This window comes from Salvelinus sp. IW2-2015, linkage group LG23 (genome assembly GCF_002910315.2).
Source record: "Salvelinus sp. IW2-2015 linkage group LG23, ASM291031v2, whole genome shotgun sequence".
Taxonomy (NCBI): Eukaryota; Metazoa; Chordata; class Actinopteri; order Salmoniformes; family Salmonidae; genus Salvelinus; species Salvelinus sp. IW2-2015.
The window spans coordinates 35412163-35437617 of NC_036863.1; the positions used below are offsets into that span (position 1 = coordinate 35412163).

The 25455-nt window shown below is 42.4% G+C and overlaps 2 protein-coding genes across 6 annotated transcripts; both read left to right on the plus strand.

Moving 5' to 3' along the window:
* Nucleotides 1–1908: 1908 nt before the first annotated feature.
* LOC111950031 (protocadherin-10) lies at nt 1909–7283 on the plus strand. 2 transcript variants are annotated; one of them, XM_023967362.2, is made up of 4 exons: nt 1909–4657; nt 5788–5849; nt 6370–6476; nt 6668–7283. In XM_023967362.2, the coding sequence occupies exons 1-4, from the start codon at nt 2129–2131 to the stop codon at nt 6985–6987; spliced, it is 3018 nt and encodes a 1005-aa protein (XP_023823130.1). In that variant the 5' UTR covers nt 1909–2128; the 3' UTR covers nt 6988–7283. The 2 variants fall into 2 exon arrangements, with proteins under 2 accessions (XP_023823130.1, XP_023823131.1); XM_023967363.2 differs by having other exon boundaries at nt 6671–7283.
* A 4238-nt stretch (nt 7284–11521) lies between these two features.
* Nucleotides 11522–19999, plus strand: LOC111950822 (protocadherin alpha-C2-like). 4 transcript variants are annotated; one of them, XM_070434583.1, is made up of 3 exons: nt 11522–14160; nt 15428–15464; nt 17083–19999. In XM_070434583.1, the coding sequence occupies exons 1-2, from the start codon at nt 11707–11709 to the stop codon at nt 15437–15439; spliced, it is 2466 nt and encodes an 821-aa protein (XP_070290684.1). In that variant the 5' UTR covers nt 11522–11706; the 3' UTR covers nt 15440–15464; nt 17083–19999. The 4 variants fall into 4 exon arrangements, with proteins under 4 accessions (XP_070290684.1, XP_070290683.1, XP_070290685.1 ...); XM_070434582.1 differs by lacking the exon at nt 15428–15464 and adding an exon at nt 16132–16176; XM_070434584.1 differs by lacking the exon at nt 17083–19999 and adding an exon at nt 16132–17072.
* The last annotated feature ends 5456 nt before the right edge of the window (nt 20000–25455 follow it).

Consider the following 25455-nt stretch of genomic DNA (forward strand, 5'->3'; position numbering starts at 1 on the left):
GTGTGTGTGTGAGAGAGAGAGAGAGATGGTGAGGGTGAGGGTAGTGCCCACATTCCTTTGGGATTCCTGACATTCCCTGTCTGTGGCACCTTGCTCCATCTCTGCACCCTGAGAGAGAGAGAGAGCGAGAGAGAGCCTCCCATTGACTCAGACCAATGACGCTAATCTAAAGTATATGTCTCCCTCTACTGGCCTTCACAGGCACCCTAACGAAATATCCTACGGTTGCATCTTCTCCTGTAAATTCCTCTGAGCGCCACCGCCTTCATCAAAGGTATACTGCTTTTTGACTGATACGCCAGATGGCGCCGAGACGATCTTTTTCCCCCACGCATTTATCATGATCACTTGTAATCTCCTAGCACGTAACACACTACCAGACAGCAAATCGTTGGAAGCATTTTTGAGAAAATCCATGAATATAAAATATTAGATTCATAGAAATCGTGTGCGTTTCGTGATATTGGTGGGCCGTTAGTGTAGGTAGGCCTATATCTTAATCTAACTTACATCCTTGGATTTATACTGGCGGATTTAGAAAATAAAGGATTAGGTCTAACACTGATGGTAAACYCATCTAAAATACCGTTTACTGTATTTTCCACATCTGCAGCTTTACAGATTTGCTGTAATTAAGACCAAGACCAGATGTATTGCTAGATACCCTACTTTACTTTTAGTATTTGTTTTATAATGGTGTGTGTGCGTGTGCGTGCGTGCGTGTGGTAATCCCTTTGTCTTTTTATCCGTAAATGTGTTTGTCACGATACCAACCGCCGCGTAGCAGTTAAAATCTGTTTCCGCTGTGGGTAAATGACGTTAAACATGCACTTAAGGCATGTGGAAAACAGGTCAATGCAACTGCACCAGCGAAAACCGCTGTGCGTCCCACGGATAGCCCCGGGTTTATTTCTCACAAAACATCTTAATTCCTCTGTTCGCTAATGATCCCGGAACACTTCCCTCTAATCCCCACTCCGTTAATTAAAAAGAGCACGAGCCCACGGAAAACCTCGCCATCTGCTGTGGTTTCATTCCGGTAGACAGATTGTGTTTTCATTTTATTTAAAACAAGGGGATTGGAGAGTTTTTAGAGCAGGCGTGTGATGGAGTGATGAGAGGATGACCTCTCACTGGTGAGGAGACACATCCTCTACTCACACGCACAGCTGGAATAGCCTAGCCTATAGCCTACTGAAAACGGTTTATTTTAATGTTTAAACTATACATTTTGGTCGTTTATTTTAGTGAGATGTTACTTATTTGCTCTCAAAAATAGAAAATGTTTAGGTTTTATTCAAAGATGTGCCTATGCGTTGTAAGGCTTATGCTATAGATTTGATTGTAGCCTAGCCTATTACTTTCTTCTTCTGCAAGTGGTTATTTTTAATGAAGCTACTGCAGTAGATCTATTTGACACAGCGAGGATCATATCAACAACCATTTGTAACCCCAAAATAGGTAAGACACTTTTTGAAATATTAAAGCATGCGATATGTCGCATGAACCATGCATGGATGCTATTTTGTATTGTAACCTTCAAGAGAGATAAATTAGTTTAATTCAACTAAACTATCATAGCCTATCATTTTAGCCTCCCCGTCCCGTCCCGTAGAAATTGGGCTAAATAACACGGTCGCTGCATTTGATTAGTGCGAAAGATTAGCCTATGGTGTTGTGCTCAAACTGGAATCAGAGCAGATGTCGCTTTTCCCTATCGGAATACTGGGATTGAGCCAATAAACACACGCACGCACGCACACACGCGCGCGCACACACACACACACACACACACACACACACACACACACACACACACACACACACACACACCAGAGCATCACAATGCTAATCAGAGACACCAACCTCCTCCGCGCACGCCTCCCTCTCTCCTCTTCTTTGCTCACTCACACACACATTCAAAGACACTCGGATGGGGCGAACTCCAAGGCTCCACTTCAAGTTGTGGATGCTATTAGCCTATATCTTTATATTCACTTTTTTTCATTTAGAATAAAATAGTAACATTGTAAAATGATTATTTACAGAATAATATATATTTAAACGTAATGATTTTCTAACTGAAACCCATGGAGTGCGCATTTTTGTAGTATAATCCGTCGCTCAGATGGACCTCCGAGGCGCAAAGAGACGGCTTGGGGGGATATGGCAGGTGACATGCCTAGCTCTCGTCGTATGTGTCCTGGATTTAGTTTGGGCTCAGATTCGTTATTCAATCCCTGAGGAACTGGAACATGGCGCTTTTGTTGGAAATATAGCCGATGACTTGGGTTTAGACGTCGAGAGACTCTCTGCGCGCAGGTTCAGGATAGTTTCAGGAGCAAAAAAGCAATACTTGGAGGTGAATTTAGAAAATMGTATTTTATTTGTAAACGAAATAATTGATCGAGAGGAACTATGTGAACAGAGTCTGTCTTGCTCTTTCCATTTGCAAGTGGTAATTGAAAACCCATTGGAACTGTACAGGGTTGAGGTGGAGATTTTAGATGTGAACGATAACTCACCCAGTTTTCCGTGGAGTGAGTTTAATTTGGATATATCCGAGTCGGCGGTACCCGGGTCCCGCTTCCCACTAGAGAGCGCGCAGGACTTGGACGTTGGCAGCAACTCGCTCCGCTCTTATCTGCTGAGTGTGAATGAACATTTTGTCCTGGACATCCAGACGCGTAGTGATGGCAGTAAGTTTGCGGAGTTGGTCCTGGAGAGCCCCTTGGACAGAGAGCAGCAGAATACGCACCAAATGGTGCTGACGGCTGTGGATGGAGGCTCGCCAGAAAGATCTGGGACAGCGCAAATCAATATAACAGTTCTGGATGCAAATGACAACGCGCCCGTGTTCGACCAGTCTTTCTACAGAGTGAGGCTTGTGGAAAACGCACCGAAGGGCACCGTTGTGATAAAACTAAACGCATCGGATTTGGATGAGGGTCCTAATGCGGATATCACATACTCTTTCAGCGGGCATGCTCCCATAAAAGTGCGCGAGCTTTTCAGTGTGGATTCGCGCACTGGAGAGATCAGAGTGAAAGGGYTCGTAGATTATGAAAAGGCCAGGATGCATGAGATATATGTGCAAGCCAAGGACAAGGGCCCATCGGCAGTGGCCGTGCACTGTAAAGTTCTGGTCAATATCTTAGATGTGAATGACAACCTCCCGGAGGTGATCTTGACATCAGTGTCCACACCTGTCCAAGAGGACGCCCCACCGGGGACTGTGATAGCTGTCATCAGCGTCATGGACAAAGACTCAGGTGAAAATGGGAATGTTGACTGTGAAATTCCACATCATGTCCCCTTCCAGCTCCACTCCTCTTTTAAGAACTATTACACTTTGGTTACTTGTGATTTTTTGGACAGAGAGACGGTGCCAGAGTACAACATCACTCTCACAGCAAGAGATATGGGCGCACCTCCCTTGTTCACAAGGAAAACTATTTTAGTTCAAGTGTCAGACATGAACGACAACACACCCCGATTCAAGCAGCCATCATACACCGTCTATTTGACAGAGAATAACGCACCAGGAGCCTCAATTTGCTCGGTTACTGCCCTGGATKCAGATTCAGACCAAAATGCCTATCTCTCTTACTCTATTCTGGAAGGTGATATACAGGGGATGCCCGTGTCCACCTACGTCTCCATAAACTCAGACAACGGGAATATCTACGCATTGCGTTCTTTTGACCATGAGCAGCTAAGAAACTTTCAGATTTTAGTCCAAGCACAAGATGCCGGGTTTCCACCCCTGAGAACCAATGTTACCGTAAATGTCTTTATTTTGGACCAAAATGACAATGCACCAGTCATAGTAGCACCTCTACCCCAAAACGGCACCGCGGCGACTGAAGTTGTGCCCAGGTCAGTTGATGCTGGCTATCTTGTGGCAAAAATCACTGCGATGGACGCAGACGCAGGTCAAAACTCGCGTCTGTTCTACCAGGTGCTCCAGGCAAACGACCCGAGCCTGTTTAGCGTCGCCCTGTACACGGGCGAAATCAGGACGATTCGCCGATTTGTGGAAAAAGACCCCATAAGGCAAATGCTGGTCATTCTGGTCAAGGACAACGGTCAGCCACCCCTTTCGGCCACAGTTTCCATCATCCTGTCAGTTGTTGACAACGTGCCAGAATCGCTGCCTGATTTCGGCGACCTCACACTGAGCCCCCAGTACCGCTCGAACCTCACGCTGTACTTAATAGTGTCTCTGGGCGTTATCTCGTTCACGTTTCTGGTGGCTATTATCGTCCTGGCAGCGATAAAGGGATACAGGGACAGACATTCCATTCGGAGGTATAACTGCTCTCTGAGTGCATGCTGCGGGTTCCGATCAGAGGAGTCTACCACTGATGTGTTCAAGAAGTCCAACTTGAACGTGCAGATAACCACAAGCACCAAAGGATCCACGAACTGCGTTGAGGCAAATGGCAACGGCCCCCTTTCTCAGCCATACTGCTACAAGATGTGTCTGACCCCGGAATCATCCAAGAGCGAGTTCATGTTCCTAAAGTCATGCAGTCCAATGAATGCGARTCCACAGAAGAATAATGCCAAGGGCGCAGACTACCCCAAATCGGGTTGGAGCGCACAGGACTCCCGCAGCCTGATAGTGAACAACGGAGCAACTATTCCGAACGAGGTAAATGGCCTAGGCCCGTACTGCTCCAAATATAATCACATCAGACTTCCAAATAATTATAATTTATCATTTTATTTGTATCATTTTGATGATTGTCACTCATGCTTGTTCAACAACTAAGAAACATTGCAAATGATAAATCTGTCAATGAACGGAAAGTAATTACGCACAAGTCGGGAAAGCTGATTACATTGAAATCKAAGGTACCGCTAACGTTTAAAGTACAAAATATGACTTCCAAAGTCATACTATTAAAATGATGCATGAAGACTATATGTATTGAAGTGGACTGAGACACAATTATACTATTAGMAGCGACTGAGCTAAGGTCAGGGGCAAACGTCACTGGTTTAATAATCCTTAAAACGGTCCGTGGTTAGTCTATCCACCATGGTTTATATGTAATATATAATGTAACATAAATCAATTGTAGCCCAGGTGATACTGTAAAAGTGTAAAGGCTTATAGAAATGGAGAGGTCATGTGAAGTATTACGTGCTATAAGCAAAACAACTTATTGTATTGTTATTCTGATTGCCTCAGCAAACCAACAATTTCCATGTGTCTGTTCAAGGATAAACTGACGCTGCAAGGCCTTGAACGTGAATAGAGCAAGACGTCCATAGTGTGATGGGACTCATACAGTACACACAGTAATATATCAAATAATGAATGTATCCGAATGTAACGGTTTAAAAGTCATGAAATAAATAAATAAAACATGCAGAACGCATATACATATACATATACATATACATATGTAGAATCACTCTGATGACTGGGGATGGTGGCTCACTTGCAACTTCACATAATCTGCTTCTCCCTAGGGATGCTCCATCGTGCCACAGGGGGGCAATAGTTGCATGCATGGGTGCGTTAATGGACTGTAGTAGGCCTAGTGTAGAACATTAGTGCAAGACGTGATACAACTGTACTGCCCATTTTCCTAGTCAGTAGTTCATTTATTCATTCCTTATTGATTTATTTCAAGTGGCAATTGACTATCCACTGCAAAGTACATCATGTAATATTTCTCACAGACTCATATTTATTCGTGGCAATTACATGTAATTGATGTGGACTATCATTTCAGTTGTATTACTAACCTCTCTACGTTCTCAATTGTGCAGCTCAAGCAAGCGAACATGGACTGGACATTGACGAAAAATCAACGAAATTCAGCACACAAAAGGTCAACAGAAATGCTGGTGGAAAAAAAAACAAGCGAGCACACACACACACACACACACACACATTTGACATTTTAGTCAATTAGAGACGCTCAGTTAGTGCATTCATCTTAAGATAGCTAGGTGGGACAACCACATATCACAGGCATAGAAAGTCATTTTTTCTTCTATAACGTAGCTGTCAGTAGAGGGGGGGTTGAGGTGAGGAGGAGGATTATTTAAGATACTGTTTGAAGAGGTAGGGTTTCAGATGTGTTCGGAAGATGGGCAGAGACTCTGCTGTCCTAACTTCAGGGGGAAGCTGGTTCCACCATTGGTGTGCCAGGACAGAGAAGAGCTTGGACTGGGCTGAGCGGGAGCTGCACTCCGGTAAGGGTGGGAGGTCCAAGAGACCAGAGGTGGCAGAACGGAGTGCTCGGGTGTAGGGTTTGAGCYTAGCCTGAAGGTAGGGAGGGGCATGAACGCACACACACACACAACAAGGAGTCATTCTAGGTCCTTATTTTTATTTTCTTTCTACAGCTTTAGCTCCATGGAGAGGACCTTCCCACGTAGACCCAGGCCGGACCCGGATGGCTTTTCCTGCCCGGTGGCACCACAGTACTATACCTGGGGTAGTCATATGCGTGGTACGTGGACCAGGAACCTACAGTGTCAGAAAATATTCTATGCCAATACTAAAAGACAACAAAATACAGACCGGCTGTCTAGAGAAATAAMGATAAAACTGACGCCATGACATTATTCCACACTTTATAACATGTTGCTATTGCAGATATCACACTAACTGACGAACACTTTATGTGATTTGTTTTGTTAGCAGAATACAAGATGTCCTCCCAGGTCGAAGGGATTGGAGAGGTAGGAAGTGTTGGAAGTGCAGGAAGGGTTCCAACCCGTTCGTGGACTCCGAGCTACACCCAGCCTCCATCTGCACAGCCACCACCTGACTACCAGCACAACGTCTACATCCCTGGCACACCGTCTGGGTACTGCACTCTGAAGCCTGCACCCAGGGGGGAACTGGATGTCTACAACTCATTCTCTACGTTTGGAAAGAATAAGAGGRTCATCTCTAGCTATGACCCGAGCTTTGACCAGAGAGAGGACAACCTGATAAACAATGACTTTTTTAAATGAATATGTTAGAAGAGACTGTGCATACAATTTAATACACATTTCCGTGGATGTTCATTAACTATTAATATAATCAACCCATATAGTATAAACCTRTGTGCACAAGGGAAATTAAAATAGTTTAGTATGTTTGAATCCATGCTTCGAACACATAATTTAATACTTTACAGCATAGTCTTTTCTCTCAATACAGCAGTGTCATAATTCTCTCTTTTAATTTATATCATGTACAGTCCTAGTTGATAATGATGATGAGATTGTGCAGATATAAGGGCAATTATAGCCACTTGTGGGGATAATGGGGGAAATGATCTGAGGATATCTGTTACCAGCAGTTATGGCAAAGTCTCCAAATGCCTTGAGGGTTGCGTTGTGAAGATTGTGCACGGCATTCTGTTAGGCAGTAATTTACAAGCATGTATATCATATTGTTGTWCTTTATACCTTCATGTTTGACCCGTTTGGCTTCTTAAACATGTTTATATGTATAAAATCTGATCTTACTGCTGATTTATTTGAATCAATGTGGGTTAGGACGGGTGGACTGGAGSACACACAGAGCCTTACGTTTGGCTACGGGACATACAATGTAGTTGTGACCGTATAAATACAATCTAAATTCAAGAATGTAGATTATATTTCTGTGGTTCCGAGCCATGCCTGTGGAAMGTGGTGCTGAATTGACGTAGACAATCGCTGTGACGTTGACGTCACATTATGATTATTGCGTCAAAAGTTGAATTCTTATCTATCTSTTGCTCTGAGATTTAGAGCCATATCGCTATCGTTCTGTTGTTGCTTTTGCAGTGCGACTTCTACAGTGAGATCGAGGCCATCTCAAGTTCTGTTTTTGAGGTGCTGCTGATTATGACAACTTGCAGGGGAGTTTCATCACAGGTATGTATAGCATAATTGAAATACTGTCTTGCACGTTTTACAGACCATTTAGTGGGGCCCGTATATGAGCCTAGCCGTCAACATGAAATCAAAGAAGCAGATTAAGAGAAATGGCAATATGTGAGGAAGAATATTWTTTTWWATATATTWTTWWWATATTTTGGCGTTTCGAATCRGCACTTGGATCAAATGTGTTTTGATATTGGACACTGTGCGGGTGTTCCCTAAGAATATACTTCACCATCACACAGAGTCAGAGGATGTGGCTTGATATCGACATCGACACTAGCTAGGTTTACATCCAAAAAGCAATACATTTTCATGCGAATATTCTATAATCCGCATGAAGAAAATATACGCATTTTTCAACCAGTGGTGTTTCCAGCAAATGTACTTGTTGCAGAAAAAAATCTCTGCATGATGATGTAGTCTACACAAAATGTACCTTTTCATTGACATTTTGATGTAGGCCTAAAGTATAAKAATCTAAAGTTCAATGTGTTTCCATCGCATTTTCAACTCTAKAGATAGTTTTGTCACGCGCTCTAGCCAAAAGCTCGCAGATACAGTGCGGGTAGGCTGTGCGAGTAGGCTAGTCTACATGATGAGATCAGTATGGATAAGAGCGAGAATATRATTTATTTGTCAAAKGGCAGTCAAGCATCTATCATCATGTCACCAGAATGAGACCATCGATATTTATTAGAAAGTAGCATCAATATCACCGTGGACTTTCACCAGCATGTGAAGTTGATCATCATTTATTTCATCTATAGCCTAGTAAACTGCATGCTTTCCCGAGTCGTAGTGGGAGGACCATACAACATTTATCGCGTGACTCCAAGTTTACTTCGATATAATGGTTATTATATCAATATAACCAACGTTTCCACCACCATTTCTCGCCTAATTAATTTAACCGACACAAAAAGATCCCACCATGTCGAACAAACAAATAATCTGTTGGCATTTATACAATAGCACCGAAACTTRCTGTTTCCATCACAGATGTGATTTTTTGTTGTTGTTGATARGGTATGACTAGTCACATAAAAAGTGTGGATGGAAACATGTTTATTTATAATCCCATTTCTGGCAATTACAGCGCTGCTCATTTAAGAAATCTTGTTTGGAGATCCAGATACTGTGTGGCGCAGTTCATGTGGTTTGGTGCTGAATTTAGGTTGGCTCGGAATTTACGCAGACTATCCTTGTGACGTTGACATCACATTACMATTAGTATTATTCTATTTATCTTTTGCATTGGTTTTATTTCACGAGATCAGTGTTTGGCTCAGATAGGGCCCTGTCGCTGTTCTCGTGCTGTCGCTAGTCGCTAGGAGACGTTTAAAGTGAGGGAGAGGGCCAAGTTTATAGCTTTGAGGTGCTGATTATCACAATTTACCGGAAGCTTTTTTAACAAGTAGGAGCGTGTACAGGGCTTTTTCGGAAAGATACATTTTCGTCTGCAAACATGCATTAACCCATTTAATCCCGAATTTTTCCCAGACATGAAAATATCCAAATCAAGTGTCATTATTAACCCTTTTGAAGTAATCAATCATTATTTTTTGAAATTTTATGGAAAAGTAGGTGAAAAAGTGTGTTTTATGGCGGGTCACAATTGTGACCGGTGGGATAATGGGATGTATACGGAATTAACATATTTCTCCTATGCAGTTATCAAAGTTCTTATATATCCCAACCCAGTTATTAACACATTTAAAACTCTGTCACTAGCAGTCCCAGCATTGCCACTAGAATGCCCCGTCACATTCTAGTGTGACTATTTTACACATCAAAAACCCTTATACAACACGCTATTGAATACTGAGAGAAAGACAAAAAGACAACAACCATCAACGTATTTCAACATTGTTATTTAGTTATATGTATTGAAACATTAATATTGTAACTTTATTGTAACAGTTGAACTTGTACTTATTGCAATATTCATTGTAACATTGTCATTGTGACATTTTAGTGCAACATTCACTAACAACTGTATAGCAGTCATGTGATTCATTCCCACTGAACATAAAGGTAACATTTAGGATAGAGGTAGCCTGTAGAATATGCATTCAAGTAGAGGCTACACTGACAAAAATACAAATATATATATATATTTAAAAGACAATGAGTGCTTATATATATGTATATATCATAGAGCTTCAGAACCAAGTGCAGATTAGTTTGTGCATCACTGTTTTGAACTACGATCAGTCAGACCTACTGTTATACAGGATGTCTTGAATAAATTGACCTTCTGTTCCAAAACATTTCAGTCATTTTGATTGTCTTTTTCGTCAACTTTTCTTTTCTTCCTAGAGCAGTTGTACTGCTTCTCCTCACCCTTTATCAACTTTTCTATTTTTCTTTGTCTTTTTCAGCCCTTTTTCATTCGGTCTTATCTCCTTTTCTACTGTCCATGGTATATCTTGAAGCACTCTATGTGCAGTGGCCTTTGCATTTCTCACATGCATAGGTAGTACGTTTGTCACAATGACGACTTCTCTGGAACCGGTGCATCGTGTTGATTGGCCAGTGAGAAGCTTTGTCATATTCTTGCTGATCTTCAACAGTAGCAGCCAGTAGAGATCTCCTTCCGTGGCTCAGTGGTTTTGTGCCAAACTTTTGCACATTTGGGCTGTATACTATGTGTTTTGGAATCACATCAGTGGCAGGCCTCTTCGATTGTTTGAACCTCAATCTTTATTTTTGACCACCCTGCAGCTTTTCCCTTGGCTTCTTCTGGCTGACCCCTTTTTGCTTGTAGTAGGACCCTTGGCTCTTCATTTACGTTTCATACAACGGAGAGGGGTGGGGGAGGTTGTGGATGGGGGGGGGGGGGGGGGTGGTGAGGGGTAGTCATCATCACTGATAACGTTGTTCCTGTCATGATCTGTTTGCATAGGTTCAGCATATGCATTCAACAGCCTGGCTGGCAAATGGCCTGTCCGTAGTCCATATCTGACCCATCGCTATCACAATCACTCAGGACAGCATCTTTCTCATTTTGAGGGATAACTGCAATGTTGCAGGCCTTGTCTGGGCAGTCACCTAGYTCAACATYTCCAGAACTTGACTCAAAGTGACACTAAAAGAAAGAACAGAGTAGAAAGTTAGGTAAAACAAGAACTATGTCTGTGTATAAGTATGTGAATACCTAGATGCACTGTGTTATCCCACCGGTCACTATTGTTGCCGTCAACATGTATACTCATTCTATGACCACACTGAACAAAGTTGAGTAATTGCAAATGCATATATCAATACCAGACACCCTAAAGATGATGTGTACCAAAAATCTTTGTCCTAGCTTTATGTTAACATACTTTACTAACCTTCTGTTTGGGAGCTTTGATGCAGCCATCCTCTTCTCATGGTGCAACCAGGAAGTAAACAGCTCTGGTCATGTGACAATTCACACTAAACATGTGACACTGCACATCTTTCATTGAGACCCTTTATTATTTCAATATTTGCTGGAAATGCATTGATACATCATTCAGTAACATTTTTAGAGCCTTATAACTGAAKACGTTTTTTATATAGGATTAAATAGGTTAATGTTACATTCAAAACAATTCCACATAGCTCACGCAATGTCGCTGTTCCTTTACGACTAGTCAGCAGACYTCATCACGATTGGGAGGGCAACGCACCGCAGTTGTACCGCGTGGAGGKTTGGTATGAATTCCCCGGTMRAGAAGAGAAGGCTACCGATTGTTTCTCACATAAACAATAGCGTTTAGATGTAAATGTATTCGGTTTCAACGCATTGCTACAAGTACTGTCATATTTTACCATATTTGGTTTGCAATAATGGCTTTATCCATTGCAACTGTCTGGACAAGGTGCGCCACGGTTCTCTTTGTATTCAGCGGGATGTGGGGAATTGCTTTGCCCATTACTCGCTACTCTATTCCCGAGGAAATGCAAGAGGGTTCCGTTGTTGCAAACCTGGCTACAGATTTGGGACTTGACGTTCGCGCTCTGGTAACACGCAAGGCAAAGCTTGACATCATCCACACTAAGAAATATTTGGACATTAACAAAGAAACGGGAGAGCTATTCATACTTGAAAAGATAGACAGGGAATACATATGCTCGAGCAAGACAACGTCTTGTTTTCTTAAAACGGATGTCATACTTGAAAATCCCATTCGTATTTTTTACATTGAGCTTGAAATCATGGACATAAATGACAACGCACCTATCTTTCGAAGGGAGACAATGCAATTGGATATTTCAGAATCTACCSCTCCAGGAGAGAGATTCTCTTTGACAAATGCTGTGGATGCAGATGTCGGTGCGAATTCTATTAAGACTTACTATTTGAGCGAAAGCAAGTATTTTACAATTGAAATACAGACCGGAAGCGATGGCTCTAAATATGTAGATTTGGTTATCAACAGTAATTTAGATCGGGAGGAACAGGCGGTTCATAATTTAATATTAACCGCTGCAGATGGCGGGGTTCCTGCGCGCTCATCCACAGCCAGTATCATCCTTATGYTTCTGGATATCAATGACAATGCCCCCTTTTTTAACCAGCCGATATATGCTATTAATGTAACTGAAAACTCCCCAATTGGAACTCTAGTAATGAAGTTGAGCGCAACAGACTTGGACGAGGGCACCAACGCAGAGATTACATATTCATATACGTTATATACATCCGAGAAGACACAAGAAAAGTTCTCTCTAAATTCAAATACAGGGGAAATAAAGGTGAAGGATGTGATTGATTTTGAGGAGAGTCACAGTTTCGATATATATATTCAAGCAAGAGACCAAGGATCGAATTCGTTATCCGGAGATTGTAAAGTAATGGCATTTATTACCGATCTGAATGACAACTATCCTGAGGTTACCATTACATCTTTTAAAAGCACGGTCAAGGAAGATGTTTCCATAGGAACATTAATAGCAGTGATCAGTATAAGCGATAGGGACTCTGGGGACAACGGTGAAGTTGAACTCACTTTGAACCAACAAGCATCCTTACCCTTCGTTCTCGATAAGTCTTCGGAMGATTACTTTGCTCTGCTTATTTCAGAACCACTGGACCGTGAGACAATTCCAAGATATGACATCACTTTCATAGTCACAGACAAAGGAACACCTCGCTTATTTGACAATGAGACAATCACCTTGGAAATACTGGACGTCAATGATAACGCACCAGTATTCCCCCAGTCGTTCTACACAATCCATGTTGTAGAGAACAACGTCCCCGGCGCACTGTTGACYTCACTCAGTGCTTTTGACCCCGACCTCCACGAGAACCAGTATCTGGTCTATTTTATCATGGAGAAGGAGATCATCAACACGTCTATGTCCATGTTGTTCTCCATTAATCCAGAGAATGGCAACCTTTATGCTCTAAAGACCTTTGACTTTGAAAGGGAGAGGGAGTTTCTTTTCCACATAGAGGCCAGAGACTCTGGGTTACCTCCACTCAGCAGCAATGTGACAGTTCACATCATCATTTTGGACCAGAATGACAACACCCCGCTCATAGTGTCGCCTTGGCGAGCACAGGGCTCGGTAATTGAAGAGGTYATCCCGAGGTCCGCTGATAAAGGATTCCTGGTTGTCAAAGTGATCGCCATTGACACAGACTCATTACAGAARTCCCGGGTCACATATCAGCTTCTACAGACCAGTGACTCTTCTCTGTTCAGTCTAGATCAGTACAACGGGGAGATCCGGACCACGAGAATGTTCAGCTACAGGGACCCCCGTCATCAGCGGCTGGTTGTTGTCGCCAAAGACAATGGAGACCCCGCTCTTTCGGCCACAATTACCATCAAGATATCAACAGTAGAACACATGGTGACGCCATTCTCAGAAACTACTGAGGTGCCTTTAGAATTTGACTTGTTCACAGACTTAAATCTCTATTTGGTCATCGGTTTGGGTTCAGCGTGCTTCCTGCTGTTGATCACCATATTGGTGGTCATTGTGCTGAAGTGTCAGAAACCAAAGCCCATGAAGATGCCTCCTGCTATAAATATGAATCTGAACAGTCTGAACAGGAACAGTGTGATCAGCAGAAACAGTTTCATCAGCCAGAGGTGCTCCACCATAGCCGATTCCACCCTCATCTCCAGTGATGCCTACTGGTACAGCCTGTTTCTAGCAGAGACCAGGAAAGGCAAGGTGGTTGTCAGACAGCCTATAGTACCCAAGGGAGCAGGCTACTTTGTGTCCAGTATACCCAGAAGCACAGGTCCTACAGAGACCAGCGACTCAAGAGCATCCACACTACAGGTATGTGCTCCTCTGAGCTGGAGGCCTGGAGCAGTTTTCCTCTTGTATTTCTTCATATGAAATGCACACTCCTCCTTCCTTCATGTAATCACAAATCAGACAAGGGTGGATTAATAAAAGCAGTAGCCTTGCTTTCATTCAGCCTATAATGCATTCACTGATTACATGAATGAAGGATGCATTAAAAAATTATTCAGACAGGGCCTCGTTTTGCAAAGAACATTATTTCCCCCTTTGAAAAYATATTCTAGACCAGAGCTGCCTCTGCATGTTTCTATGTTCTGGCACTGCGCACCCTGCAGACTGAGTGACTGTTTGACTCARATCACAATGTCATATTCATTCCTCTTAGAGGAGGAGCCTCAGTGCAGCTCTCAGCCTTCTACTCACACACTCCAGTTAATGAACAGAGACTGTGCTAGTGTWCTATTTAGAACTGTTTCTCTGACCAGGGTTTACCAATTAGAGGATGCTTGAGGTTGGCTTGTTAAATATACCCCATTTTATTCTAAGGATCTATGGGGTCAGCAGGTTTTATCGTGTTATGCTCTGCTCTAGTCCTGTGGTGTTTGAACACAGGCAGTCTATTGCTGTGTGTTTTGTAGACATTAACAGAAATACTTATTTGCTTTTAATTTGCCCTGCTGCCTTTCACTCTACTGGSGTTTGGCTCCGATGGCTTACGTAAGTCATTGAGCCATGCTAATTCCCAAGTCATGTTTCTGCCACTTCCTTTCATTCTTAGCTTGCAGTTCATGCAATTTTAATATATAACAAAAAATGGCTTTCCAAGATCGTCTGTGTGCTGTTGTCTCAGACATTACAACTCTTTGAGGTCAGGGAATTGAAAACCAGGCCTGGGGTTTGTGTAATAATAAAACTAACCCGGGGGAGAAGAATGGACTCAAGTGAACTCTTTCACAGTTAAACTTCGTACAGTATAATATTCATGGGAAAGTCAGTGTAGGCTAAACATTGTATGACATTGTGTTTATTCTAATGACATTTGTGTAGATGTGTGTTGGTCTTTGTGCATTTTCTTTTTCAGGTTGCAGGCCCAATAAGATGCGGCCCTTGTCTGACTGAACTGAACTGGCATTTTAATTTCAGCTTTGATTTAGGGACAAGGCAGAGTCCTCTCCATTGTACTGACATGACATGAAAACTAAGGAGATGGATTGGATTAGTGGAGCGTGTGTTTTTGAAAAGTGTGTGTGTGTGTGTTTTGGACGCTGACAATTGAACCTTTCTTTTTTCTATTCTAAAGTACTCAAAATGAAAGGAAGCCCATTCTACAGCTGSAGGTATGCTGGTTGCTGGTAACATGTAGGAGCACTGTGATTGGTGTAACTCAAACTAGGATTATGTTTCTAGGCCTGTTTTTTAAAATACATTTTCTAAMTGTCACTTTTATCACCCCATATGTGGGGTTGATCTGTGTAGGCAGAGTTCAGTGTCCTTTTTAAAAGGGGGCATGGATTATATAATGTCAGCAAAGAGCAGACAAACATTGATTCTCAGAGAGGAGGCAGAGAAAGGATGATGAATTCCTGCACTCTTAGAAAAAAAGGGTTCCGAAAGGGTTCTTTGGCTGTCTCCATAGGAGAACCCTTTTCGGTTTCAAGTAGAACCCTTTCCACAGCGGATTCTACATGGAACCCAAGAGGATTCTAKATGGAACCAAAACGGGTTCTTCAAAGGGGACAGTTGGGGACAGTTYAAGAACCCTTTAAGGTTCTAGACAGCACCTTGGTATCTCCCTTTCTCTATTTTTCATCTGTCCCCTTCCCCTGACACTCACTGCACACCCTCCTTCCCATTGACCTTCATTGTGATGCATCTGTGAGCTATGAATATGAGATTTGGAAATCTCTCTAAAGCGGGAAACTAATCACTCACTGACAGCTGAGATTAGGCCCAAAGTGGCTGCCAGGTCAGAATAATAATMACAATATGTGGTTTGTTTGGCAGAGACTCASGGCAAAGCTCTAAGCACGAATAAAGCAGAGGATTAAGGTATGCACTGTCCTGGTCCTGAGTTCTCAGTGTGTACACCTGCCTCAGAGCAGTGGCTGCATCATCCAGCACCTCTGTCACATCCACACACATATTTTAGCTCTGCCCCTGTTGCCCAGTAGCCACCTCTTATCACTAGACCAATACAAGGGAAAACATTTCAATTATGATCAGCATGGTGTCAGGCAGTGGCCACAGACTAACTAACACAGACTWACTAACACAGACTAAATGTGGCCTCCATAGACATAGTACCAATAGCCACACACACACACACACACACACACACACACACACACACACACACACACACACACACACACAAACACACACACAAAAACCCACAACCACACACAAACACACACACACACAAACACACACACACACACACACACACACACACACACACACACAATTGTACTAAAATAGCTCAAACACCAGCCTGCCTATCCCCCACTCTCCCAAACTGTGATGTGCATGTCTCTATGGTACATATATCCCTTTCATGTTTCCTTATTCTTGTCATTTGTTTGGTTTTATTCAAATTTCACTTGCTTGCTTCTTAATCTGGCCTAGATGCACATGATAGATCCATTCTGTAATCTGGCCTGATTTCTAATGTCTGTGAGGATAATAAAATAAGGATTTGAACAAATAGCCCATGTAGACAATTTGATGGAACTCACCATGCACACCTCCCTACATAATCCAGAGCATGATAATTGTTTAAGCAACTCAGTATGTAACACCCACCCATGTTTGATTGATGGTGCAGTAACCAGTCAGGTCCCAGTTGAGGGATCTTATCAGTTGCATGATTTGTGACTCCTTAAAGGCTGTCAATCAAGCTGATCCCCTCCTCTCTCCACCTCCTACTGGCTGACTGTATTTTCTATTTATTGGCAGGATTCCAGGGCCAGCAGTGACCTGCCATGATGTCCTCATTCTGGGGTATTCAGCTGGAGAATGTTCAAAGAAGTTAAGAGCGACACCAACACCCCTCCTTCAATCACTGGGATCCAACAGTTACCTCTGGGGGCAGCTCCTCCAACCCTCTGCCCTCTTCGAACCGGCCACACCTGTAGACTGTAGACTACCTTCATCATTTTCCATCAAGCATGAATCTGCATGGCTACATCGACAGGTACTTGCATTTAGAAAATATCCTGAAGAAGAAAGGAACTTAACATGAGGTCTTTATGCATAGCACTCTCTGTTAACATGGGAGCAGYCACTCAATATCTTCCAAAATCCTACCTTACCTCTCCAGGAAAAACATGACACAAAAGGGATATTCTGTTGTGTCCTTGTGAGGGTACCTCATTGTGATGTCATAATGCATTATTTGGGGTATGTGTGTGAGGTCARAATCAAAGAACAAAAAAAACATGTACAAGAGAATGATGGTGCCAATGCCTTCCATAACTCGTGTAGCTGGTGAAATAAGAATCTCAGTTCATCTGTGAATGTGTAGGGTGCACACTGTAGGTAAGAACCTTTGTTTGTTTTGATTAGAAATAAGACTTAACATTTTTCATCATTTTGGCTTTCTAGACCTTGTTTTTGGCTCCGGACATCAACCTATAGTATGGAATTATTCATTTCCTGATACATGGTGTTGGATGTGCATGTTGAGTTGCTACTATAAAATAGATCAATACCTGAAACCTGTCATCCAATGAGCCAGGTAGGAGAGAAGTACCCCATGTTGCTCCACTTCACATTGCAGACAGAGTTAATATATTCTCACAGTTCAAATATTCATGAGCACATTTGACGGTGGCACTATATTTAGTATATTTTGATGATAGACATTTCCTTCTCAGCATATCTATATAAAGCACAGACTAGAATCCATTTTTTTTGTGTGAGATCATGTCCAAGGAAATACTCAGGACAGTGACACACCAGGATTTAGCTCCTACCTGCCTAAACAGTGCAATATGACGATCAACCTAGAAAACACTGTATGTAGAATGGCTGTAGTACTAAAGGGCTTCACTTTACAACAACTTATCATACCTCCATCTGAGTTTTGTCAACTTACCTGTGCAGTCCTCTGCCCGGTTCTGATAACTAACACTTTCCCTGCACTGTGAACAAGCCTCAGAGAATCAGCTAAAGGAGAAATCAACGTAAAACAGGAGGCTTACGGGAAGAAACCATGTGTACTTTAAATGAGAAATGTTACTATATTCACTTAACAAATGTGACTTTTGAAAGTATTTATCATTGTATAATCAAAATGTATTGTATGTTTGGCATGATACAATACAATACTCTGGACATGTTTTTAAAGTTTACAATGTTTTATGAATTTGTATGTTGTTGTTTTTTTAAATATTTGGACCTAACAATTCTTAATGCTACTTTTTGTGACTTATTCAAGTGCATTGTGTAGTCTACTGTATTATATTTGTAGTGCAATAACACAGCATTGAATTATTTTATCTGATACAGTGTACAGACAGACAATCTAAATTATTTTATGACATTTGAATGGAGTACTCCACTGCTTAAGCATTTCACCAAAATGTTATTTTCAGTGTATCAAAGTGTTCATAGACATAGAGTAGTTCTCCCAGCAAGATCATGAAGTGCAAAGATTTTAATGCAAGGCGTTAGGTCTTAGAAATGAGAAACTAGAACAGACAGCAGTGTGTCCACGTGACAATATGGAGGGAAAGGCCAAAACAAGGAGAGAGAGAAACTGTGAAGATGAGCGTGAGACAGAAAGACTATGCTACTAACACTATTCTATTCCTTTGACGTTAGTGCATGACCTCATAGGCCGAACACTCACAACCCATCCAATCTCATTTGAAATGCAATACTGTACTTAAATACTACTATATATATCTCAATCATATAGGTTGCATGGGAACACACTAAGCTCTTCCTATACACAGTTATTTGCACTTAATCCAGACCTGGTTGCACTACTCATCTATCACAAACTGCAGTGCAGCTGTAGTTCTCATCAATGTTCCAGTTCTCTCTTGATCTCTTTCCCTTGTTAAAGCTCTCTGTGAGGTCATTGTGTGAGGGAGGTGCTACACTAATTATGGTACACATGTGGGCTCTGCCTACTCTGTCCGTAGGGAGGAAATACTGCCTGAGCATTGTATAAAGACACTTTTAGTTGGGTTACAGAAAATATCCAACTAAATTCAGACGTCATGTGCTCTTTATGGGTGTCATGCGTTACACCAGTACATGTGACACGAGGACAATGAGATAATGGTGCTCAATACAGATTCAAGTCATGATTATTACCAGGGATAAAATGTCATCTGGATGAACTTAGATCCCAGGAGTTTGGAGAGAACATCCTAAGCAGCCAGTGGCTGTGTGATGTGACCTGAGAACTCAAGCTCAAACCAACGGAGGGGTTTAAAACCTGTATCGTTGTATCTACTTTGTACTTTGTGGTTGTTGTTTTTCTAAATACAATATACTTTTTATATCTGCTGTGATCTCTGAACTTGGCTTGACAGCACAGGAGGGTGTTTGTGTTGCTTGCTTCAGTATCATGCAGATGTGTCTGTCTCTGTTGTGCGGCTACACTGCTTATTCCTGCATTTTGATTCTACATTTCGATTCTACAGTCTACTGTATCTGCCTGCCTTTCTGCAGGACTTCCTGTGTTCTAGGTGGTTGGGGGGGTGAGGACACAACCCACAACGCTGATTGGTAGATGAGAGAGTGTGTGGGAGAGAATGGCCTTGCCTAATTTTTTTATTCAAAAACAGTTTGGATGTTGTTTCTGTTGTTTATTGTCCTGCTTGTAAATGCGTATGTGAATAAAGCTTTCAGAGCTGTGCTTCTACGGGTCAGTTTCTTTCCGAAGGCCAGTATTGAAGTTATCGGTGTTGATCGGATACTTAAATCATCAGGCATTGATGATAACCCAGTTTCTCACTCCAGGGCTCCATACTAAATCAGGGAGATTGATTATTAAACTGAGGGAGAGGTTAAGATTCAGGAAGTAGGAGGTAGAAACACAGCTTTCTCCTGGCGATGTTCTTCTTATCTTAATGACGTTAAAGACCACACTGCACAGTGTGAAACTGATGGATGATCTCCTCTATGACAGCACAGAGCCTCTACCCGGCAGTCCGCTGCAAACGAATGATGGGAGTGGGCTGGTTGCTAGGGACCACCCAGTACCTAAGAAACGGTTGCCATGACAACRGTACCCGCTTCCTGTGATCACAGAGGGGAGATTATCATGAATACCCTGCATTCTATTTTGTCTTCATCACTCCCTCTCACTTTTGGGTGTTCTGTCCCTGTCTCTGTGATTAAATGTGTCTGCGATGTGATTGCCTTTGCACAAAATAGTTCCTAACTCATCAAATCAATTTTTATTTCTCTCATGCGCCAAATACAATAGGTGTAGACCTTTCAGTGAAATGCTTACTTACAAGCCCTTAACCAACAATGCGGAAAAATAAGTGTTAGGTTAAAAACAGACACGTAAAAAATAAAGAGCAGCAGTAAAATAACAGTACTCCTGAGGTGCTGACCTGTTGCACCCTCGACAACCACTGTGATTATTTTTATGTCACCCTGCTGGTCATCTATGAACATTTGAACATCTTGGCCATGTTCTGTAATAATCTCCACCCGGCACAGCCAGAAGAGGACTGGCCACCCCTCATAGCCTGGTTCCTCTCTTGGTTTCMTCCTAGGTTCTGGCCTTTCTAGGGAGTTTTTCCTAGACACCGTGCCTCTACACCTGTATTGCTTGCTGTTTGGGGTTTTAGGCTGGGTTTCTGTACAGCACTTTGTGACATCAGCTGATGTAAGAAGGGCTTTATAAATACATTTTATTGATAAAATTTGATTGATACAGCTGTAGAACCTTTTGAGGATCTATGGACCCATGCCAAGTCTTTTCAGTCTCCTGAGGGAATAGGCTTTGTCGTGCCCTCTTCATGACTGTCTTGGTGTGTTTGGACCATGATAGTTTGTTGGTGATGTGGACACCAAGGAACTTGAAGCTCTCAACCTCCCCCACTACAGTCCTGTCGATGAGATTGGGGCCGTGCTCCGTCATGACACAATCTCTCTGTTTGTCTAGAGTGGGAATGACACTTTATTATCATCATACTGTATGCCATCTTGGGCAATGATAATGAATGAATCTTGAATGCATACTAGCTATAGTTTGGCACTCCAGTATTTCAGTAATCATATTCAAGCCTCTGCATAGTGCTCCAGTTACAACAGTCAATACCTTCTTATACGCAGCGCCAATCCCAACAAACCTCTGCTCTCTTGCTCTCCCTCCCTCTGTCTCAGTTTAAAGACCAACGCTAGGAGACGAGAAGCAAGTACAGGGAATGAACATTTAATGGATAACAGACAAGAAACAAACAAGGACAGCGTTTGGACAGGGGAAAACATAACGACATCAATGCTGACACGGGGATGAAACAGAGGAACAGACAGATATAGGGAAGGCAATCAAAACGTGAAGGAGTACAGGTGAGTCCAATGAAGCGCTGATGCGCACAGATAAGGTGACAGGTGTGCGTAATGATGGGCAGCCTGGCGCCCTCGAGCGCCAGGGAGGTGGAGCGGGAGCAGGCCTGACACTCAGTCTTTCCCTCCCTCTATCTCCCACCATTCTCAGTCGCTCTCTCTCATAAACACCTATGCTGATGTGCACACTAGCATGTATGTGTGTGCCCACACACACACACGCTCCTCTTTTTATTGGCAGTTGAGCTGTGATGAGAGAGAGAGAGAGAGAGAGAGAGAGAGAGAGAGAGAGAGAGAGTTGGGCTGGTATGGGAGACCCAGTTCCAGTTCTCCCAGTTCCAGAGAGATCCTTGATGAAAACCTGCTCCAGAGCGCTCAGGACCTCTGAATGGGGCCAAGGTTCACCTTCCAATAGGACAACAGCCCAAAGCACACAGCTAAGACAAAGCACCAGTGGCTTCGGGACAAGTCTCTGAATATCCTTGAGTGGCCCAGCCAGAGCCCGGACTTGAACCCGATCTAACATATCTGGAGAGACCTGAAATCACTCTTGTCATGACTGACCACGAGAATCCAAATAGGTCAGATCAGGTTTGCAATGAATAACTTCAATCAGACCCTTTTTCACCCGTAGAGCGGGAGGAAAGAACTAATGGGGATTGACACTCACGTCCTGTTGTAAATCAAGGGAGAAGATCCAGGTCTGTGCTCTCCAAATTCACCAAAGGAATGTTCTTTGTTTCAACAGACCCTTTTCCCGCTGAAATTCTAACACATTCAAAAGCAAATACTGGAACAATATTTCTAACGTAGAATGTGGGGAAAGGTCAGAGGCGATCTATAGAACACTGTCATTTTGTTTGTTAATTTGTGATGTCATTAAAAATGTTATAAAGGAAATACTGTAACTTGGAAAGTATTCCCACTACATAGATMAAGTTTCCATACTATGGGTTGTGCATGTAATATGAAAAATGCTGAAAGTGTTTTTGTTGAGAGGGATGTGATTTGAGAAGTTAAGAGATAATTGTTTTCCATAACCGCCCCATAATCAACACCCCGAAGTGAGGAAAGGGAGCGTGCCAGCCTGCCGGAACCGCCCCTTTCATGCAAAAGGTGTAAATGATAGGTTATGAATTAACTAATTGATCCAGAGAAAGTGTGAAGCGGCAGCTACATGTTTAAAATTGTTTGAACTTTGAATATTAACACGAGGTGGAGACGATAAAACCACCTCCCGGACAATCAATGGTATGGCTGATTAGCTGTCCTAAGTAAGGTATCTTCGAAAGCAAATTTAAATAGGACCATCCTGTTACTCTTCTCAAACCATCGTATTACGCTACTCTCATCACCCCATTGAGGAACCATTGATATGACTGGCTAGCCTAGCTTCAAAGAAGCATCTTCAAGAGCGAATGGAAGGAAAATCAACTCTATAGTGTTAAGCGGAGTGACACAGGGGAACCCAAGAGCAGACTCAGAAGAGGAAACAGGGATGAATGAAGCAAAATATTTATTGTTACAAAGGGAGATATGGAGTGCAGATCCGGGGAAGCTCAGAAAAACCAGATGTGGAGACTGAGGTTGGAGTTAGCTGAGTAGAACAGGGTAAACAGGTCCTGAGGGGAATCCAAGGTAGTGGTGTTGAGTAAAATCCAGAGCAAGGTAGTTGMGTMGTGAGATGTGGAACGGGAGACAGGAGACAGAGTGGTAAACTGCAATGAGAGGATAAACGGTGCCAGGCAGGGAAACAGGCACAGCAGAGTAACAGGATCTTGAATAATCATAAATGGCTGAACTGACTGAGCAGAGATTACGATATGGCAGAGTGGAAGTGGCAGGACTGAGTATTTGTAGAGGTCTTGATTATGGAACGAGTTGCAGCTGGTAGGGATCTGCTCTGACTCCAGCACACCTGTCACCAACCACACAATCACACAGAGAGGGAGAGGGAGAGAGAGAGAGTGTACAGGGGGAGTAACTGCAGGTCAAGAAGACACCGGATGAACACCAGAGGGCGTAGCAGAAGCAGATGTGACATATAGTTCTGTTCAGGACTACATGACAAGTCACCGGATACCGGACAGCTACGAAGAAGGACAACAGTAGAAGAGTTGTTGGAACCATTTCGACAATCAGAGCCTTACAAGCGTGCCGCGAAAAGGCCCAACCCCCTTTCCAAGGCTGCCCCATTCACAGAGAGATCCCTAGGCATTTCATATAAATACATTCATGATTTCTTGCTCAAAGTGGGTGGCGGTTTGTGTGCAAAGTATACGGTTTTTGTAGGTGAGACTAGTTTCTGAATGTGGCAATGTTAAGTGTCTCTGTCCCTCTCTCTCCCTCTTCATCTCTTCTTTAAAACCTGTTTTGGAAAGGCGTGCCGCTAGCGGGACACCTCGACAACATCCGGTGAAATTGCAGAGCGCCAAATTCAAATTAAATTACTATAAATATTTAACTTTCATAAAATCACAAGTGTATTACATCAAAATAAAGCTTAACGTRTTGTTAATCCAGCCGCKACGTCAGATTTCAAAAAGGCTTTACTGCGAAAGCAAACCATGCAATTTTCTGAGGACAGCTCCCCGCATACCAACACATGAAAAACATATTTCAACCAGGCAGGTGCGACACGAAAGTCAGAAATAGCGATGTAAAAAATGCCTTACCTTTGATGATCTTCTTCTGTTGGCACTSAAAGGTCCCAGTTACATCACAAATGGTCCTTTTGTTCGATAATGTCCTTCTTTATATCCATAAAAACTCAGTTTAGCTGGCACTCTTCAGTCAATAATCCATTCAGTTTCCCTCCATCAAAATGCATACAAAATGAATCCCAAATGTTACTAATAAACTTTTCCAAACAAGTCAAACAACGTTTAAAATCAAACCTTAGGTATCCTAATATGCAAATAAACAATACAATTTAAGACGGAGAATAGTATGTTCATTATCGGAGATAGATAAGAAAGAACGAGCTTTCTTCCACGTGCTTGGAAACACTASAGCCAAAATGGGAGCCACCTAGAAAAACTACAATTTCTGGGTAATTTTTCTAGAAACCAGCCTGAAACTCGTTCTAAACACTGTTGGCATCTAGTGGAAGCCCTGGGAACTGCAATTTGGGAGGACTTGGACTTATAATTAGAGTACWAGCCATTGAAAACAGTGGTAAGCTGAAATGTCTTTTTCGGGATGGTTTGTCCTCGGGGTTTCACCTGCCATATCAGTTCTGTTGTACTCACAGACATAATTRTAACAATTGTAGAAACTTTAGAGTGTTTTCTATCCAAATCTACCAATTATATGCATATCCTAGCTTCTGGGCCTGAGTTACAGGCAGTTTACTTTGGGCACGCTTTTCATCCGGACGTGAAAATACTGCCCCCTATCCCAAAGAAGTTTTAACAAGCATCCATGTTGTTGTCATTCCGCAGGGGACCTGTTTTCAGCGTATTTCATCTCCAGTCAATAACCGGTGCAGAGTGTGTGTGTTTATCTTGTGTTKCCATTTAATTAGCTAGTAAATACATAATTAAACCAATTTCTGWAGTACTGAATCATAAGTAAGGCTCTGGCTTTTGCAGATGCAAGGAGGTTACGACTGTTCAGAATGGTGATATGATACGAGGTTATGATTAATAAGTTGACTGTTTATAGATGTGATAGGTAAAGACCTTTTAGAGTTTAATTCGGGAGATGGTAACTCTTTAAAGAACCGCTCTCGTGGTACCCTAAATCCTAATATTAATTGTTACATGATTAACTTAGTCGGGTAACAAT